Below are 18,056 nucleotides of genomic sequence, written 5' to 3'. Positions count from 1 at the left end.
CCCCCCCCAAAAAAAAAAGCCGTTGTGCAAAAATAACATACTTGCAGGTCGGTTTGTGCTAAGTGGGTATTACGTCACTAGCACCTCAAGGTGTCCTCTGACCACATAGCCCGGCATTTTTCTCACCCTTCACGGTCATTCGGCCTTTCCAATAGCGGGAGGTTTTTGTTTCCCAAACAAGTATACAAAGATATGGCATCGTATCGTTGGAGGGGCGAGCCTCTGGATGTTGGAAAAGGTCCAGAACGATTTAAAACGGGGCACAGAAAAGCGTCTTGCATAAATCGTATGGACCCAATTTTTTTAACCTCAGGTCCCAATTTTTTTAACCTCAGGTCCCAATTCTCCCATGATTCACGTTTTATACCTCAGAAATACTGACAGCTAGTCCCCCGGAAACACTATATCAGCCAACAGACTTGACTTGCGTTTCCACCTAAACCCAAGCTGGCTTAAAATACAGGTTGCATAGCCCTTTCCACAATTGATTTACGGAGCTATGGCTAGCATCGGTTTGTATTCCTTACGGAAATCCATGCATTCATTATCTGATGACACTTTGAAACCTCATTTTCCTCGATTCTTTACGTAAATTCTCAGGCCCTTTGTCCTATCTGAAACAGTTTTCGTTACGAGCACGTGGCAGCCGGCACAGACGCCAGCTGCCAGCACGTCGATCTCGTGGCATAAATGACGTATACGTGAAAACAAGACAAACTGGCCTCTTCCTCTTTATCCATTTCCTCACCAACCATGGCGTCTACTCTTACCGTACGTGTAACATTCATTTCCAATTCAATTGAATTTGGTGGTTTTCTCATAAAATGGCTTACTGGCCACTATAAATGATTGTCGCTTGCCATCGCTGGTACTGCCAACCGACCGCCAGCTGCCCCCCCCCCCCACTACTCCGTTGACTTTATGATCCTAACTAACCTCCAGGCACTTGCGACACTCCTCGATGATCCCGATTACAACTGGAAAACCATTATAATCGGGTTTGCGACCGCCCAGTTTGCCTTTGAGAATTACCTCACCGTCCGCCAGTTAGGTGTCTTGACGAAGGACCAGCCGCCGCAGACGCTCCGTGCTGATATTTCCCAAGAAACCTTTGAAAAGTCCCAGGCATACTCACGCGCAAAGGCCAAGTTTTCCATCTTTAATAGCGTCTATAGCTACATTCAGAACTACCTCTTCATCACCTATAACGCCATGCCGGTGATGTGGTTCTTTTCGGGCGAGCTTTTGCGCGCGCTTTCGCCCGTACTTCCCGCCTCCTTCTCTGGGGAAATCTCCCAGTCGGTGGTGTTCTTTACAGTCTTCTCTATCTTTGGCTCCGTCGTCTCCTTGCCGCTCTCGTACTTCCAGAACTTTGTGTTGGAGGAAAAATACGGCTTCAACAAGCTTACCGTCGGCTTGTGGCTCTCGGACGCTGTGAAGGGCTTGGCATTGTCGTTTGTGCTTGGCTCGCCGTTATTAGCGGGTTTCTTGAAGATCATCCAGTACTTTGGCGACCGCTTCATCTTCTACGTGTGGGTGTTCATCTTTGTGGTGCAGGTTGTGATGATTGCCATCTACCCGACAGTCATTCAGCCAATGTTCAACAAGTTGACACCATTGGCCCCAGGTGCGCTCAAGGACTCCATCGAAAAGTTGGCTCTAAAGAACAAGTTCCCGTTGTCGAAGTTGTACGTCATTGACGGCTCTAAGCGCTCGTCGCACTCCAACGCCTACTTCTATGGCATGCCGTGGTCTAAACAGATCGTCATCTTCGACACCTTGATCGAAACCTCCACCGTGAGCGAAACCACTGCCGTCTTGGCGCACGAGATTGGACACTGGGCCTTGTCGCACACCACCCAGATGTTGGTCATTGCCCAATTGCACTTGTTGTTCATGTTGACCTTGTTCTCTATCTTCATCCATAACCAGTCGTTGTACGTTTCTTTTGGTTTCTTGAGTCAGACCCCAATCTTGATCGGCTTCTTGTTGTTCAACGACATCTTGCAGCCGTTGGACTGCGTGATTTCGTTCTTGATGAATGTCTTGTCACGTAAAAACGAGTACGAGGCGGACGCTTACGCCGTGAAATTGGACTACGCCACCGACTTGGCTAGAGCCTTGATCAAATTGCAGATCGAAAACTTGAGCAGCATGGAGGCGGACTGGTTGTACTCCGCGTATCACTACTCCCATCCGTTGTTGAGCGAGAGATTGAAGGCGATTGGGTATGTAGCCAAGGAGAAGGTGAAGAAGGAGGAGTAGGCTCTATTGAGGTAATTGAGTGCGAGGGCACCAAGTACAATATTTGTCATATACACTATATATACTTTCTTTACACAAACTGTAGCCCAAGTCCTGATGTAGACCTATCTGCACTTCCCCTTTGCATGGCGCTTTCCTCCTCTAAGCTCACTTAATTGATGTAGCCCAGCTCCTCCCCCCGTTGCTAGATCACTATTGCGTACGCTCTATTTGCCTATATCGCCCTACCAACGTTTAATGCGCAACGTCAACTGGGCTCCACCGCATACGCTCTCAACCTCGTCGCGTTCTTCACTACTGCCGACCATACCAAGACCCGCCCACACTCCACGCATGTCGCCTTCACAGGCACCACAGGATTCACAAAGCCCGCGTCCGAGACCTCCTCTCCCTGCTCCAACCGCTCTTTGAGCAAGTTGCGCGACGCCTGGGAGTACTGCGTGAGGTCGGTACGCCGCAACTTGGTGAACATCTGCGCACGCGAGAGCACCTGCGAGCCGGCCGCGAGCTCGGCCTCGTTGCACGCTTCCACCTCCTGCACAAGCGCTTTGCGTGCCAAGCATGTGAGGTGTGCAACCGACAGGCACTCTGCGTGGTAGCAAACAGATACCAATGGCGGCACCTCCCTCTCCTCCACGACGGTGTAATCGACCTCCACGCTACAGACGGAACACTTATGGCTGCCCTGAACGACGAGCTCCTTCAGACGAGCGAAAATAGCGTTCTCCTTGTCCTTGATGTATTGGAGAAACTCGCTCATTTCGGCAAAGCCCTGATCGACGAAGGTAAAGTCCGGGAGCCGCGCGCCAAACTTGTTCGCGCACCATTGTTCATACGCGTCGCGGTCGAAGATCTGTACCTTGAGGTTCATGCGTGCAAAAAAAGGCGCCATGAGGAGGAGGCGGATGTTTCCGAGCTTGTATGCGAGTGACCGCCCCGCAACCTTGCTCTTGGAAATGCGCGTGGCCACGGGGATATGTCGCGTCTGGTGCGCGTGCTGGAAAGCGTGCTCAAACTGGAGCGCTGCAATATTGGAAGGAAAGCCGTATACAATAGTGACCATCTTCCACGGTGCACACCCATCCTTTTTCGTCCGCCACGCGCCGCCCTTAATCTCCCCGTTGTGTTGGCGGAGACGCTGAGAGTGTTAGTAGTTTGTGGTAAAAGAGTGGCATAAGACACATACCCTGATGGGGTCAGGGGTGGACCCGATGTAGAAGGACTGCTGTTTGGCAAGCGACTGGAGGAGGTAGCAGCAGTAGAAATCCGCCACCAGAAACAGATCCTTCTTTTTTGGCATTTAGTTTGATGACGGAGGAAGAAGAAAGATGTTTGACAGATGTAACAGCGTGCGGCTCAAAAAATGCTCTAGCTAGGTTTTTAGCTGAGAGTGACATCGAGCCACAAGGTTGAATATTGTATTTTATTTAATAAGAATTGTCTTCTACTGAAACATCAACTATATTTTCAACCCTTGAATATCATTCTTTGTTGAATTGATGGTTACTGTTCCGGCAGGAAGAGCTATTAGGGCGATATCCCTCGTACAGTTGCCATTTGCCTTACTATAATTTATATGGCAAACAAACTGCTAACTTATTCCACATCTATCCAGCTTCCGCTTTAGTCACATATTTAGATCAGCCATATTCTTTTTCCTCTACTTGTTTCTCTTTGAGGGTCCACTCACATCTAGTCTTTCATCCTCGTCATTCTTAAACCCCTGGCGTGCCGAGACAATCCCGATATAGAGCTGCCGCGCGCGACTGTGGCTTATCTGGGGAAGCACGCCATTGATAGTGACTACGGACAGTCCTTGCTGGTTTGCAGCCTTCCGAATTTTTCGCTATAAGTACGCTTCATACCCCGCTTATCCAATTTATCATTAATTCGCACTAACCTCCAACTATGAGCGACTTATTTGTGGACATCACGCTCCCTAACGGCTTACAATACAAGCAACCTGTGGGGTTGTACATCAATGGCCAGTGGCTCAAGTCTGACACCCAGATCGTGTCGATCAACCCGTACACTGAGGAGCCAATTACTTCCGTGTACGCAGCGTCAGCCGCGGATGTGGATACCGCGGCACAGGCTGCGCACGTAGCGTTCCAGTCGTGGAAGAGGGTTACAGGCGAGGACAAGGCGCGGCTTCTTCGCCGCTTGGCAACATTGACCGAGGAAAACCTCGAGCTTCTTGCGTCGCTCGAAGCTATCGATGCGGGAAAGCCGAAAGAATACAATGCAAAGGCAGACGTCGAGGGTGTCGCGGCGATTCTCAACTACTACGCAGGCTCTGCGGACAAGATTAGTGGGCGCGTCATCCCGATTTCTGATACCAAATTCGCGTACACGCGCCGTGAACCACTCGGCGTTGTGGGGCAGATTGTGCCATGGAACTACCCAATTTCGATGTCATCGTGGAAGTTTGCGCCGGCGTTGGCCGCGGGGAATTGTATCATCATCAAGTCTGCGGAGAACACGCCGTTATCGTTGCTTTTGTTCGCGACCCTTGTGGAACAAGCTGGGTTCCCCCCAGGTGTGTTCAACATCATCTCCGGGTACGGCGCCATTGCAGGCACTGCCATCTCTACCCACCCGTTGATCCAGAAAGTGGCGTTCACGGGGTCTACGAAGGTAGGCCAGACCGTACAGCGCGACGCGTCTGCAAACCTCAAGAATGTCACGCTTGAGTGCGGCGGCAAGTCTCCGTTGATTGTGTTTGACGACGCAGACTTTGAGCAGGCAGTGAAGTGGGCCGCGTGGGGGATCATGTACAACTCCGGGCAGAACTGCACGGCCAATGCGCGCATCTACGTTCAAGACACGATCTACGACGCCTTCTTGGAAAAGTTCCGCGCGACAGTGATTGAGGAATTCCCATTGTTGGATGCGTTTGACGATCGTGCCAAGCTCGGACCGGTAATCTCCAAGGTGCAGTACGATAAGATTAAGCAGTACATCGCGTCGGGTAAGGCCGATGGTGCGCGCGTGCTCTTGGGCGACGACACCAAGGTCCCGGAAAAAGGATACTGGATCCCACCAACGGTTTTTGTCGACTGCGCAGAGCACATGAAGATTGTGCGCGAGGAGATTTTCGGGCCAGTTGTGGCGGTGTCAAAGTTTTCGTCTGAGGAGGAGGTGCTTGCTAAGGCGAACGACTCTACGTACGGGTTGGCCGCGATGGTGTTTACGAAGGATATTGTGAAGGCGCACCGCTTCGCGGCGGAGTTGGAGGCAGGGACTGTATATGTCAATTCCTCAAATGACGAAGATATTAAGGCGCCGTTCGGGGGGTATAAAATGTCAGGAATTGGGAGAGAGTTGGGTGAGGAGGGGTTGGAGATTTATACTCAGGTAAAGTCGGTACATATCAACTTGGGAAATAAGTTGTGAGAGGGTGGACGCGCGGAGCGCGGTATCTCACCTCTCTCATACGACCTCTATCTTAGAATAATTCCATAGTGATCTCAGAACTACCAGAGTTAATGGCCTTGTGATTTAAATCGAAATAGAGTAAAACATGGCGCTGTAACTAGTACCGTGCGTGGAGTTGAGGGTACAATTCTGTTAAAGCCCCGCCATGCCCAGCTTCTCCCCAAACCGGACGTTACTCTAAGCTATAACTCGGAACCAGGCGGAATATTTTTTCAACTTACAGCTTTATGAGGATGCAACTTTGAGCTTAAACTCAATTAGCTAAACTTTATGTAGCTAGGCTTTACTCCAGGGTTTTCCCCTTTTTGTGCCTCTCCGTTTATTAAAGAGTCAAGCCTTGCCTAATAGTAAAACTCGCCCATGTATATACATACTAGTGTCTTGACCAGAGATACTCCACGCCACTTACATTATAATTTTACTCCCCGCTTATTAAAGCGGTCTCGCTATTTTAATGCCCTTTTGGGCCTCCCATTTGTCTCCATTTCTCAGAGTTTACTAAACCCGTTCCACGGCCTCCTGCGTCTACTGTTCGTGTGATAACCAAAACGACAACCGCCACGTATAACGCTACTTAACACTTACACTTATACCCCCACTTTAACGCACCCAATTTCCCCATCTCAATGTTGTTCTTACCTATCATCGGCCTCTTGGCGCAATTCGCTTCGGCGCTTACCATTTCCGAGGGCTCCGTGACTGTCGGGTCGCAAAAAGCCAAGTACGTACCAAGCCCGACCCTTGAGAATCCTCACTAACGCCTTAGATTCGGCTTCGAGGCCATTTCGGCCCCGTTGACTTTAAATGCCCAGGATTCCATCACCGTCAGCTTCAAGCTCGATACGGCTGACACTCCAGACCAAGTCATGGTCTTATTGGGGAATGAGCGTGGCTTGGAGACATCCTACTTTCCGGTGGTCACCGGAACAACGGCCAAGTTGGTGATTCCAGCAGCCAAGATTCCCGCTGCGTTGAAGGCGCAGCACCGTTTGGTATTGAACTTGGTGTTGGGTGCTTTCGGTAAGGAAGTCTACGACGATGAAGACAAGGGCTTTGTCACCAGCCACGAAGAGCCATTGTTCCTCCAGATTGGCGAGCTCCAGCCGAGCAAAGAGTTGCTCCAGCAGCCATTTGAAAGCGCTCCGAGATTTAGTGCCAAGCCAGAGATTATCCACCAGTTCAGAGACAGCTCCCAGACCGTCAACCCGGCGATTGCGCTTGTGTTTGTCGGTGGAATTGGCGCTCTTTTTGTGGGTTTACTCGGTGTCTGGCTCAGTTTCGGCGTGCTCAACGTCAAAAATGCTCCATCGGCTAACGGGAACCTCGTTTTTCACGTGGGATTGTTGGGCTCGATCGTGGCCTTTGAGGTGGTGTTCTTCAAGTACTACGTCTCGAGCTCCGTCTTTGCCACCATCGCCCGCATTGCCGTTTTGGCCGGACCAGCCGTCTTCTCCGGCTCCCGTGTTTTCCGTGAGTTTGCCATTCGTCGCAAATAAACCATTTACGTATATAAGGTGGAATGAGCTAAATTTTTGATTAAAAAGTGATAGAATCCACGAGGAATTATTCTGTATGTTATAAATGGGATGTTTTCGAGAGATGTTACCGAGATGAATGATGTAGTGTATTTGGACAATCTGATATAGTCCAGCATTAGTAGACTGCCATATACCCGTGGTTTCATGGTATACATATCCAAGCAGTCGGTGCAACCCCTTTCCGATTCAGATTTAACGGACGGAAAAGGGCTAACCTTAGGAACTAATGAAAGGATTTTCCACACTGCACTATTGGTATGAGTAGGCTTCCTAGACAGCCAGGACGTTTAAGTCTATATAAGGTTAATGTTCGTAGTATATGAACGGTAAAGCGGGAAGTCAAAGTGTAATAACTAAAACTTGTAACTTGAATACCTGTTTAACAAGGGTTTCTGTTACAGAATTTCGATATAAAATGGATCATGTCGACCAATATACGGTACATGCTAGCTCTCCAAATCTCTCAGGGGGACGAATCGAGGGTTTGGTCGCACCCGTAATGCGGGTAAACTTAGAGAAAACTCGTACCCATAGTTTTTCTTTGGATCACCCTTACTGTACCATAGTTAATGCAAATCTTCGATATCGTTACTATCATTAATTCATAATAAATGACAAATTAGTCTAACTAATCATCCTGGGGCTAATGGGTGACCACCATTGGCGTGTAAGCCATCAGCCGAGTTGACTGGTCTGCCAGTGACCTGGAATTTCATTCGATACACCGTCCATATGCCGAATATGGCATCTGGCCCCGTACATACCTCTTACTTCATTGGTGACGATTGCCTATTCCTCCCATGGTTCTTCCACAAAGTTGTTTTTGATCCATCGGAACCCCCAGAAGCCAATTCCGCCTTCATCCCCCCAGAATGACTTGGAAAAGTCCTGAGCGGCTACGATCTTGCCTTTGACGAGTCCGAGGGGCATCATCGAGTACGATCGTGAATCTAGCGAGTGGCACAAATTGTCACCCGTGACCCAGACATGACCCTCAGGGATGCGGATGTACTTGTTGAACGCCTCCTTGTCTAGTGACGACTCCACATTCGTCAACTCTGACCCGCTCAGGGGATCGATCTGGATAATCGACCCCGGCATTCCGGTGATTCGTTTGCACACACGGTGCTCCGGGTCCGTGGGCTTGCATGCCACCACACAATCGCCCATTACAAGGTTTCGCCCGTGACGATACGTTTTGTCACAGTGAACAAAGTCAAAACTCGTCAGTATCGTCGGGAGCATTGACTCGCCCTTGGTTTCGCAAAACTCGTAGACGTATTCCTGGAAGAGATGGATAGTGCAGCCGACTTTTAGCGTGAGCGAGAGCGTATTGGCGACAAACTGGAACTTTGAAGCCATCATGATGGGAGCAGGTGGTAGGCGGGGACAATGGGTAGAACGGAAGTAGTCTCAAATGCTGATAAAGGTCTGACAATACATGCGGGTGCTCGCAACCATCAACATTTTTTCAGCATGCAGCACTCTCTGTTTAGCTCTCCTCCGTACAAGTAGCACAACCATTGTCACACACAGACACTAGAAAAGCGGTGACAGCAACCTTTGTGAAAGACCACAACCCATACCTGCTGAATATACAACATACTCTACACACATGGCTGAAGAACAGCGAAAGCTCTTGGAGCAGTTGATGGGGCGCGACGCATTGATCAACCCGTCGCGCCAAAGACGTGACCCGTCGCTCACAGACACGCGTGTGTGTAAATCGTTCATCGTGGGCACGTGCCCGCACGACCTCTTTCTTGGGACAAAGCAGGACTTTGGAAAGTGTCCGAAGTTTCACTTGGAGAAGCACAAGATGGAGTATGAGGCGCTCCGAAAACAGGGCCATCGGTTCCCCGAGTTCGACTACGAGTACACGCGCGACTTGGAGCAGTACATTAACGACTGCAACCGCAAAATCGAGGTGGCTCTACAGCGCTTGGAGCACACGCCGGAGGAGAAAGTGAAGATTGCACACGTCACGCAGGAGCTCGATAACTTGGATGCCAAGATCGGGCTCATGACCCAGGAGATCCAGATGCTCAGCACCCACCAGGAACTCACCAAGGCACTCCTCGAATCGGTAAAGTTAAACGCGTTGTGCCAGGAGCGCGAGCAGTTGGCAGAGCTGGCACGCGATATTGCTGACAACATCGGTCAGGCGTCGCAGCAAAAATTGCAAGTGTGCGAAATGTGCGGCGCGTATTTATCGCGATTGGACAGCGACCGGCGGTTGGCGGATCACTTCATCGGGAAGATTCATTTGGGGTATGTCCATATGCGGCGCGCGTTGGACGAGATGCGCTCAAAGGTTGGAAGAAGATACTGAAGAAGTTTGGAGAAATGAAAGGTGTCGGAAGGGTCTGGGTGCTATTGAATGCTGTGCAGACCGGTATTGTACCGGCCAAATTGAACATATAGAGGATGGTACTAGATGGGGCTATCTTTGAAAATGGTTGTGAATACCCCCCAGTGACGGGTACTGATAGAAATATTGCTTAAGGAAAACACAAGCCACGGACAAATAAAACTGGACTTAGACATGTTGTGGAATCCATGTAGACTGTAAGTGTCTAACACGTACTATATGGCTCGGTGTAGTTCTCGGGGTCTAGGAATGGGTCAAGAAGTACACATCGATAAAGCCCAAGTTTATTTCACCATAGTGTATCATTTATATAATAGAATTTGCCCCCCTAATGGGTAGGGGATAGATTTTGGCATATCTGTATTATCGTTATCATACATTCTAAAATTTTAGGTGAGAGAAAGGGTGAATATACTCAAAATATAGATGGGATGCTGTAAAGTGACCTTATCAGAGATAATTTAAACCTGTTTTCCAACTTTTTTTCTTTGAAAGATGTGGGTATGTCATAGAACAATTATTCCATCGAACCCCGTATTGATCTTAAAATTTTCTCGCCACCTGCTCCACACCCTTGTGATTAGTTATAGGGCTATATCGGCTAAGATGTGCTACATGTGTTTATTACTCGTCACGTACAGAAAGATTGTTGTTACTGTTAATATAACTCATGGTTGGATGCTAAAATACCACTCGGGGCCATTGGTATATGACCAGCAATATAACAGTTATTGGCATCACCAGCCCTGCACCTTTGCCCTCCTTCCTGCGACCGAATATTTTTTTGCCTGCGCTCCATTTTAGTCGCCGGCTCAACCTGCGAAGCACGCCAAAACGATCCTTCCCATCACCACACTTGTTGCCACTCAATACAACTACGTTCTATATATCGCCCACCATGGTACCCTTGGGCATTCTTGGTATTCGACCTCTCCCCTTTAAGCTCAGCCGCAGGGCTTTGCTAGTTATTATGCGTCCAGGTCTTGCGCACCCCAGTTCTGCAAGCCCTATACACCCAGGTATTCTCCGTCTCCCCACACACTCAGGCCTTTATAGCCTCCCCAGAAACCTTCACACCCTAGCCAGACAACCAGTTGGTATATATCTTCCACTTAGGGGTCTTGGAACCCCCGACGTTTCAGGTTTTGCCGCTAGGTTAGCCTCTGGTGTGCCTGACGGGCGGCCGTCGGACAATGGCATATCCCCCGATAGTGCCCCCCCTGAGGGACGCCCGAAGCCGCTCACCCTCATTCAGAAACACCATCTCACCAAGCAAGAGCTCCTTGCACGCACCACAAATCTCTATGACCGCATAAAGGTCCGCTTCCGTTGGATGATGTCGCGCTCAGCGCGGCCGTTCAACACGGACGACTTTTCCGCCTTCTTCTCGTGGATCATGATCTCAAATGTATTTCTCCTTATTGCAGGGACCACCACTTTCGTCTCTGTTGTCATTTTCTTGGCCAATACGGTGTTTGCGCAGGAGTTGGTGGCGCAGAAGCTCGGCGAGTTCATCACGCGAAATTCCGGCTTAACGGTCATCTTCGAGAGTGCGATCGTCCCCGGCTGGTCGGACGGAAAGATCAGCTTCAACAAGTGTTATGTTTCGATGCGGCCGAAGCAGCAGGGAAAATTCGAGAAGGGGTCGCAGGCCGCCGCGGTGCACCCCGCGCAGGGTGCGAACACGGATGACGGCAACTACACGCAGTTCGACTTGACTATCGAGCAGGTGAACGTGTCTCTCTCCTTTCACAAGTGGATTAATGGCCACGGCATTGTCAAGGACGTGGAGTTGCGCGGGATGCGCGGTGAGGTGGATCGCACGTTTGTACACTGGGAGGAGGGTGACTTGGCCACCAACTACAAAAATGTTGCGGCGCCTGGCGACTTTGAGATCGACCTGTTCATTATGGAAGATGTATTGTTCACGCTCAAGCAGCCGGATGGTTTCCGGCACTTTGAGGTTAGCATCTTTAACTGCGACCTCCCCCAGTTCCGCAAACATTGGCTCTTCTACGACATATTAAATGCCAACCACATGAGCGGTAGCTACGACGGCTCGCTCTTCACGATTCACAAGAAACAGCGTATCGATGATTTTCACCTGATCGCGGCCGACATCGCCGAGGCACCCGGCGGCTCCAGCTCGCCCTGGAAGCGCGTCACACAGCTCCGCATCGATTCGTTGAACGTAGATCACCTTAACACCGGGCTCCAGGGACCCTTTGGGTGGATCACCAGTGGTCAGGTCGACATGCTTGCAGACTTCATGGTACCAGAAGAAGATGGCTTTAACGTCGCGGAGTTGGTCCAGATGATCAGTGAGAACTTTGCCAAGGAGGCCCGCCGATACAACCTCATCTCAAATGGCCCCCCCTCGGATGTTATTAAAAAGGACATTTCCAAGTACATTGTGATGGACCTTCAGGTCAAACTCAACAATGTACGTGCCGGTGTTCCGCTCTTTACCCCCGACTTGTCCTACATCAACAACGCATTGATCCGGCCCATTGTGGCGTATATTAACTCCAAAAACACGTATATTCCCATCAAGTGCCGCGTGGTGAAAAAATTGGAGGATTTTGCCGGCTCGTGGACCATCTACGACTGCTTGCTTATGGATGACTTGTCTGCCGAGGTGTACGATGCGTTTGCGGAGTATGTTACGGACGAGGCTGCACGCGCCCAGCGTATGCGCAAGATCGGCTTCTGGTCCTTACAGGTGATGTTCCAGTTGTTGTTAATGAGCTTGGGAACCTTAGCATAGACAGTGTCTGGATGGGGGTGTCTGTGGTCTACATCTTGCCTAACAGGCCATATCGTAACAGATCCTTTTTGGCATAAAACGGAGCCTTATCTTGTATATATTTTGGATGAAACGATATCCGTTCCTCCCCTGAATTCTGTATAACCGAGGGAGAATTGGCCCTGCCCGTTGTATCATGTATATAATTTGAACCATATCACTTCGTGTAGACAGGACGAATATCTGAGATAGCTGGTGCACATGAATTTCGACGGACCGGCTAGTCATTAACTGGGCTGGAAGGACGCTCACCAGTTTTTTGATGCTGGAAACTCCGGTCCATCTACTGGTCAGCATACCAATTAACTAGTGGTAAATTGGGATAGAACGCAAGCCAAAGGAATAATAATAAGCTCCAGCTCTACATTTATAACCATAGATGTTTCATTGAGCAGTATTATTTGTTAAATTCCGCTAAATTGCAACTAGAGGCTCTGAAGCCAAGAAAAATATATGATGTCATTTTTTTTTTTTTACTTAGGCACTGCACCATGCAGGTAATGTGCTGCACCAAGACGTCACCTCTGAAAAACTCACTTGTTTTAGCTACGTCTAGGCATTGGCAACTTAGCTCCACGAGCATGGGCGATTTCCTCGAGGTCCTGACTGAAAACTTTTCAAATCGGTATAAATACCATTCACTTAACTTTTCTTTCTCTACCTCTCTACACTCTCTACAAGATGCATAGAGTAAGACACTTCTCCACTGGAATGACAGGCTTATCCAAAAACCTCTTTGTTGATATCAAGCTTCCAACTGGAAAGTCCATCCAGCAGCCTATCGGCCTCTACATCAACGGCGAATGGGTCACTTCTGAAAAGATGATCGAAACAATCTGTCCGTATACTGAAACGCCAATCACATCCGTGTATGCGGCGACGGAAAAGGAGGTGGACCAGGCGGTTAAGGCAGCCAGAAATGCATTCAAAGCGTGGAAGAAGGTCCCGGGCGAAGAGAGAGCCAAGATGCTATTCAAATTAGCCAGATTGACCGAAGAACACGTGGATGAGTTGGCTTCCATAGAAGCTATCGATACCGGCAAGCCTAAAGACTTTAACGCCAAGGCAGATGTGGACGGTACCGCTGCTTTGATGGAGCACTGTGGAGGTTGGGCAGACAAGATTGTGGGCTCCGCAATCCCTGTTTCACATAACAAGTTTGCCTACACCATTAAGGAGCCGTTAGGGGTTGTAGGGCTTATCGTTCCGTGGAACTATCCCCTCAGCATGGCCGCGTGGAAGATCGCCCCAGCTTTGGCAGCCGGGAACTGCATTGTGATCAAGTCGGCTGAAAACACACCCTTGTCACTTTTGAAGTATGCCACGTTGATTGAAAAGGCGGGCTTTCCACCGGGTGTGGTCAATATCGTATCCGGCTACGGAGCGGAGTGCGGCAACGCCATTTCGTCGCACCCAAACATCGATAAGGTCTCCTTCACTGGATCCACCGGTGTGGGCCAGGTGGTTCAACAGGCCGCCTCCAATAATTTGAAGGTGGTGACATTGGAATGTGGGGGTAAATCTCCGTTGATTGTATTTGAAGACGCTGACCTCGAGCAGGCTGCCAAGTGGGCCAGCTTTGGGGTGATGTACAACTCCGGCCAAAACTGCACCGCCAACTCCAGACTCTACGTCCATGAAAAGGTTTATGATGAGTTTATTCTGATCTACAAGGCCACCATCTTAGCAGATTATCCAATGGGGGATCCTTTCGATGCTGACTCCAGACTCGGGCCGGTCATCTCCAAGATCCAGTTCGACAAGGTCAGTGCGTATATTGAGAAGGGTAAGCAGGAGGGTGCCACCTTAGTTTTGGGGAATGAATCGGTTCCATCTCCTGGGTACTGGATTGCCCCAACGGTGTTTGCTGACTGCAACGAAAGTATGACGGTGGTTAAGGAAGAAATCTTCGGTCCCGTGGTGACGATTTCCAAGTTTCTGAGCCAGGAAGAGGTGCTCGAAAAGGCGAACAACTCCGACTACGGGTTGGCTGCCATGGTGTTCACGAAAGACATTGCGAGAGCCCACCAGTGCGCCTCAGAGTTGGAAGCCGGCTCGGTGTACATCAATTCGTCTAACGATGAAGATATCCGCGTTCCGTTCGGCGGCTACAAGATGTCTGGTGTTGGTAGAGAATTGGGCCAGGAGGGGATTGACATCTATACCCAGACCAAATCCATCCACGTGAACTTGGGCGTTAAGATGTAGGTTTGATAAATTGTATAGAATTCACTACCTATTTTTTTATTTATGTAAACTTGGATGTAGGCTCTATAAAATTTGTATTTCTCTATTGGCTACTTACGCCCGTAAAGCGAACAGCACCTATCGACGGTTTGGAACACATCGTCAAAGTCGGTGCGCTTGATCTGGAACCATTCGACGTGTACGTTAAACCTGTCCTGGCGTTTAAGTACCGTTGGATCGTTCGTACATCCAGAGCAGAGGACATCACCTGATCCGTACTTCTGGCGTAGCAGCTTATGGATGTGGCTCTCCACGATATTCACATTACTATCACAGTGGAACGCCTTCTGAGATATGTCATAAGTCCTGAAAGATCCCTCGGATACCTCGCTTGGCTTTATGGATAGCTTTGAAAACAATTTCAGTAGCGTGGTCTTTCGCTCGTAGTTCCGAACATGCGGTTCTATGGGGGACAACCGGTGGCCACACTTGTTCTCCCATTGTGTGAGTCGCTTCTGTACTGGAAACTGGGTTGTGAACCCAACCTTGATCAAGATATGGCGCTTTGGGTTGAAGTCAACCCACGATTCCTTCGCGTTTCGGTCTTTCACCACCTTGAGCCACGCTTCCTTCCGGGGAGACGGGTCTAACAAGTGTGCAAGGGTGTAGATGTAGATGTGGCCTGGCTTTTTGACAGGTGCTAGCACTGGTCCGGTGGTATTATATCGGCTCTTCGGAGGGGTGGAAGTGCCCGAGCCCGTAGCAGACGTGGTTTTGAATGTTCCAGTGAAATGTCGGGTATACTGGGGTTGGGGGACATGGTAGTGGCAGAAAGTATTGGGTGGTTGGACCGCAATCTTGCACCTGAGTCCTTTTTTGGTGGTCCCCTTGCATTGCAGCATGAGTTATTACTTGTTTGAGGAATGTTTTAGGTTTGGTAAAGGTGTAGGAGCTTACCGGAAGTTTGATCTGAGTCCATCCGCGGTTTACGTGTTGTCAGGTTATGTGCATGAACATGTCACCAAAGCTGCGTACGCAATCTAATTTGGCGTTACGTCTTCCTGGGGCTATTTTTTTTTTAATTAAAGCAGAATCACCTTTTCATCTTTGTACGTGTATAATTCAGTATAGATAATCAAATTAAAGGAGTAATGCTAGTCGTCGTTCCTTGCTGGCAGTGTCGATTTTACTCGCTCAAGGTAACATTCCCCTTGCCACTATATTTGGGCCCACTAACATACAGAGGGCTATCCCATAGATTTATATGGTCTAGAAATACGCAATTCTATTACTCACTTCATAAAGAAATATGAAATACGATATAGCTAGGCGCTGGTGCACAGCCCAAGTGTTTGGACTCTTACCCGCTATGCAAGTTCCCTCCCGTTGGTATATGCTTTCTACATAAATCTATTAAAACAATATTTATTTTAACGTAGTACAATTGAGAAAAAGAGGGATTGCATATCAAACGCTCCCCGGGACCAAAGATCTGGTGTTAAACATTCGAGTCTAAATGGCGCCATTAGTCCATTAGGTGTTCATGTAGGTGGATGGGTCGACCCCTTCCTCTGGGAAGTCGGCGATCTTGACGTCGAATCTCTCTTGGATCTTAGCCAAGATTTCCTCATCCTGCTCGTTGGAGATGAAAGAGATAGACAAACCCTTAGTACCAAATCTACCAGCTCTACCGACTCTGTGCAAGTACTGGTCCGCCTCGCTTGGCATGTCGTAGTTGATGGCCAAGTTGATTCTCTCAATATCAATACCTCTGCCGAACACGTCGGTAGAAACACAGATTCTCTTGTTGAACTCCTTAAACAACTTGTATCTTTCAATTCTCTCCTCCTGTGGCAACCCGGAGTGGACGGCGATGGACGGGAAGTTGCAGGCACACAACAACTTGTTCAACTCGTTGGCTCTGGAGGTGGACTTGACGAAGATGATGACCTGGTTGAACTCAAGGGAGTCCAACAAGTCGGACAACTTTCTGTTCTTTTCTCTCTCAGACAACTTGATGTAGTACTGCTGCAAACCGTGCAAGGTCAACTTGGCCTCGTCGTCGACATAGATCTCCAATGGGTTCTGCATAAACTTCTTACAGATCGGTCTGATCTCGGAAGACAAAGTGGCGGAGAACATCATGACCTGCTTTTGGTGCGGGGTCTTTCTGAAGATGTCCTGCACATCTCTTCTCATGTCCACGGCTTCCAAGACCTTGTCACACTCATCGATCACGAACGACTTGATGTTGTTCAATCTCAAGTGGTTGTCACGGACCAAAGCGTGCAATCTACCTGGGGTGGCTACCACAATGTGTGGGCAGGTGTCTTTGTTGGACAACTTTTCAATATCCTTGGCGATTGGAGAACCACCGTAGAACACGTCGGTCTTGACGTCTGGCATGTACTTGGAGAATCTAGCGTACTCATTTCTGATCTGGTAGGCCAACTCTCTGGTGTGGCAGATGACCAAAACAGCAACCTCGCCCGGAACCGGCTCCAATTGCTGCAAGGTGGACAACACGAAAACGGCGGTCTTACCCAAACCCGACTTGGCTTGACACAAGACGTCGGTACCCAAGATGGACTGGGGAATGGTCATTTGCTGGACTATTAAGAGTTAGTGTGTGTTACAGGAAGGATAAAATCTCGGCAATCAATCGATGGAGGCTTCCTCTAGGGGAGGTCAATATCAGCAGGGGCAAGTCCGATGGCAATGACAAGGATTTGGTAACTGGCGACAAGTTGTACCGCCGGGCAACATGAAGGCTGAGCTAGAGAACGTCGATGACGTTGCTGATTGATTGCTGGTGGCATGGCTGATTGATTGCAACGTGATTTTATCGCCCAGATGATAATTACGAACCTTCAGATGGATGTTCGAAACCACAGTCACCGATGGCTCTGACCAATTCGGCCTTCAACAAGAAGTCTCTGAAACCGGTGGCGTGGATACCAACGTACGAACCCTTCTTGTTGGCTTCGTCCTTGGACTCTTCGGTGGCGGTGGCATCAACGACGGTTGGCTGCACGGCGATTTCTTCGGAATCGGAATAGTCCAAAAGTTCTTCTTCACCTTCGTAAGACATGATGTATGTGTTTTGTTTAATTTGCGTAAACTGGTTAGCAGCTGGAACGGTCAAGCGCTGTTGTGATACGTACTATTTTTCAGATAGTCGAAGTTCTTCCACTTCGGCGCTCAGATTTACGCACGTGTTGTAGTTTACCGCAGGCCAGCCCCCGATATACATAGTCCTTATAACTCTACTTTCGCTATACAGACATAGAGCCAAATAATAGACATGGGTATTTTTATATCCGTTGAATATACGAATTATCGCGGTAAGTTAATGCCAAGCAATAGCTGGAGGTGGTGTAATGTGTTTGTCAATGCTTGCTATTGACACGTTCTGCCTTTGAATCCTGCGACCCGCTGGGGGAGCGCGTTT

General features: G+C 49.1%; 12 protein-coding genes across 12 annotated transcripts; 8 read left to right on the top strand and 4 right to left on the bottom strand.

The window, feature by feature from the left end:
• Positions 1 to 921: 921 nt before the first annotated feature.
• STE24 (zinc metalloprotease) lies at positions 922 to 2,265 on the top strand (the record flags this gene model as incomplete). Its single annotated transcript, XM_019132775.1, has 1 exon — positions 922 to 2,265. One exon carries the CDS (start codon positions 922 to 924, stop codon positions 2,263 to 2,265), a length of 1,344 nt encoding a protein of 447 aa, XP_018984672.1.
• Positions 2,266 to 2,512: 247 nt separating this feature from the next.
• BABINDRAFT_167212 (endonuclease) lies at positions 2,513 to 3,565 on the bottom strand (the record flags this gene model as incomplete). Its single annotated transcript, XM_019130495.1, has 2 exons — positions 2,513 to 3,403; positions 3,452 to 3,565. 2 exons carry the CDS (start codon positions 3,563 to 3,565, stop codon positions 2,513 to 2,515), a joined length of 1,005 nt encoding a protein of 334 aa, XP_018984671.1.
• A 412-nt stretch (positions 3,566 to 3,977) lies between these two features.
• On the top strand, positions 3,978 to 6,137 carry BABINDRAFT_161748 (uncharacterized protein). Its single transcript, XM_019128987.1, has one exon. It carries the CDS (start codon positions 4,174 to 4,176, stop codon positions 5,659 to 5,661), a length of 1,488 nt encoding a protein of 495 aa, XP_018984670.1. The 5' UTR covers positions 3,978 to 4,173; the 3' UTR covers positions 5,662 to 6,137.
• A 192-nt stretch (positions 6,138 to 6,329) lies between these two features.
• On the top strand, positions 6,330 to 7,199 carry BABINDRAFT_167210 (dolichyl-diphosphooligosaccharide-protein glycotransferase; the record flags this gene model as incomplete). Its single annotated transcript, XM_019130494.1, has 2 exons — positions 6,330 to 6,424; positions 6,470 to 7,199. The coding sequence occupies 2 exons, from the start codon at positions 6,330 to 6,332 to the stop codon at positions 7,197 to 7,199; spliced, it is 825 nt and encodes a 274-aa protein (XP_018984669.1).
• A 181-nt stretch (positions 7,200 to 7,380) lies between these two features.
• BABINDRAFT_141479 (uncharacterized protein) lies at positions 7,381 to 7,936 on the top strand. The gene has a single exon (XM_019127138.1). The coding sequence runs from the start codon at positions 7,561 to 7,563 to the stop codon at positions 7,840 to 7,842; it is 282 nt and encodes a 93-aa protein (XP_018984668.1). The 5' UTR covers positions 7,381 to 7,560; the 3' UTR covers positions 7,843 to 7,936.
• On the bottom strand, positions 7,574 to 8,629 carry IMP1 (endopeptidase catalytic subunit). The gene has a single exon (XM_019128986.1). It carries the CDS (start codon positions 8,601 to 8,603, stop codon positions 8,031 to 8,033), a length of 573 nt encoding a protein of 190 aa, XP_018984667.1. The 5' UTR covers positions 8,604 to 8,629; the 3' UTR covers positions 7,574 to 8,030.
• Positions 8,630 to 8,768: 139 nt separating this feature from the next.
• On the top strand, positions 8,769 to 9,797 carry EXM2 (Exm2p). Its single transcript, XM_019128985.1, has one exon. It carries the CDS (start codon positions 8,857 to 8,859, stop codon positions 9,571 to 9,573), a length of 717 nt encoding a protein of 238 aa, XP_018984666.1. The 5' UTR covers positions 8,769 to 8,856; the 3' UTR covers positions 9,574 to 9,797.
• A 97-nt stretch (positions 9,798 to 9,894) lies between these two features.
• BABINDRAFT_141470 (uncharacterized protein) lies at positions 9,895 to 12,399 on the top strand. The gene is made up of 2 exons (XM_019127137.1): positions 9,895 to 10,005; positions 10,158 to 12,399. Exon 2 carries the CDS (start codon positions 10,322 to 10,324, stop codon positions 12,377 to 12,379), a length of 2,058 nt encoding a protein of 685 aa, XP_018984665.1. The 5' UTR covers positions 9,895 to 10,005; positions 10,158 to 10,321; the 3' UTR covers positions 12,380 to 12,399.
• Positions 12,400 to 13,026: 627 nt separating this feature from the next.
• Positions 13,027 to 14,694, top strand: BABINDRAFT_161744 (uncharacterized protein). Its single transcript, XM_019128984.1, has one exon. The coding sequence runs from the start codon at positions 13,100 to 13,102 to the stop codon at positions 14,624 to 14,626; it is 1,527 nt and encodes a 508-aa protein (XP_018984664.1). The 5' UTR covers positions 13,027 to 13,099; the 3' UTR covers positions 14,627 to 14,694.
• On the bottom strand, positions 14,667 to 15,623 carry BABINDRAFT_176253 (uncharacterized protein; the record flags this gene model as incomplete). The annotated part of the gene is made up of 2 exons (XM_019131012.1): positions 14,724 to 15,623; positions 14,667 to 14,689 (listed from the first exon to the last, which is right to left on the bottom strand). The coding sequence occupies exons 1-2, from the start codon at positions 15,505 to 15,507 to the stop codon at positions 14,667 to 14,669; spliced, it is 807 nt and encodes a 268-aa protein (XP_018984663.1). The 5' UTR covers positions 15,508 to 15,623.
• A 49-nt stretch (positions 15,624 to 15,672) lies between these two features.
• BABINDRAFT_141447 (uncharacterized protein) lies at positions 15,673 to 15,992 on the top strand. Its single transcript, XM_019127136.1, has one exon. It carries the CDS (start codon positions 15,757 to 15,759, stop codon positions 15,916 to 15,918), a length of 162 nt encoding a protein of 53 aa, XP_018984662.1. The 5' UTR covers positions 15,673 to 15,756; the 3' UTR covers positions 15,919 to 15,992.
• A 146-nt stretch (positions 15,993 to 16,138) lies between these two features.
• On the bottom strand, positions 16,139 to 17,696 carry SUB2 (ATP-dependent RNA helicase; the record flags this gene model as incomplete). The annotated part of the gene is made up of 2 exons (XM_019132772.1): positions 16,139 to 17,217; positions 17,474 to 17,696. 2 exons carry the CDS (start codon positions 17,694 to 17,696, stop codon positions 16,139 to 16,141), a joined length of 1,302 nt encoding a protein of 433 aa, XP_018984661.1.
• Positions 17,697 to 18,056: the final 360 nt, after the last annotated feature.

The sequence above is a fragment of the Babjeviella inositovora genome, assembly GCF_001661335.1.
Source record: "Babjeviella inositovora NRRL Y-12698 unplaced genomic scaffold BABINscaffold_7, whole genome shotgun sequence".
NCBI lineage: Eukaryota > Fungi > Ascomycota > Pichiomycetes > Serinales > Babjeviella > Babjeviella inositovora.
Note: the sequence above shows the minus strand (reverse complement) of the source record. Positions and strands in the feature narration are given on the sequence as shown.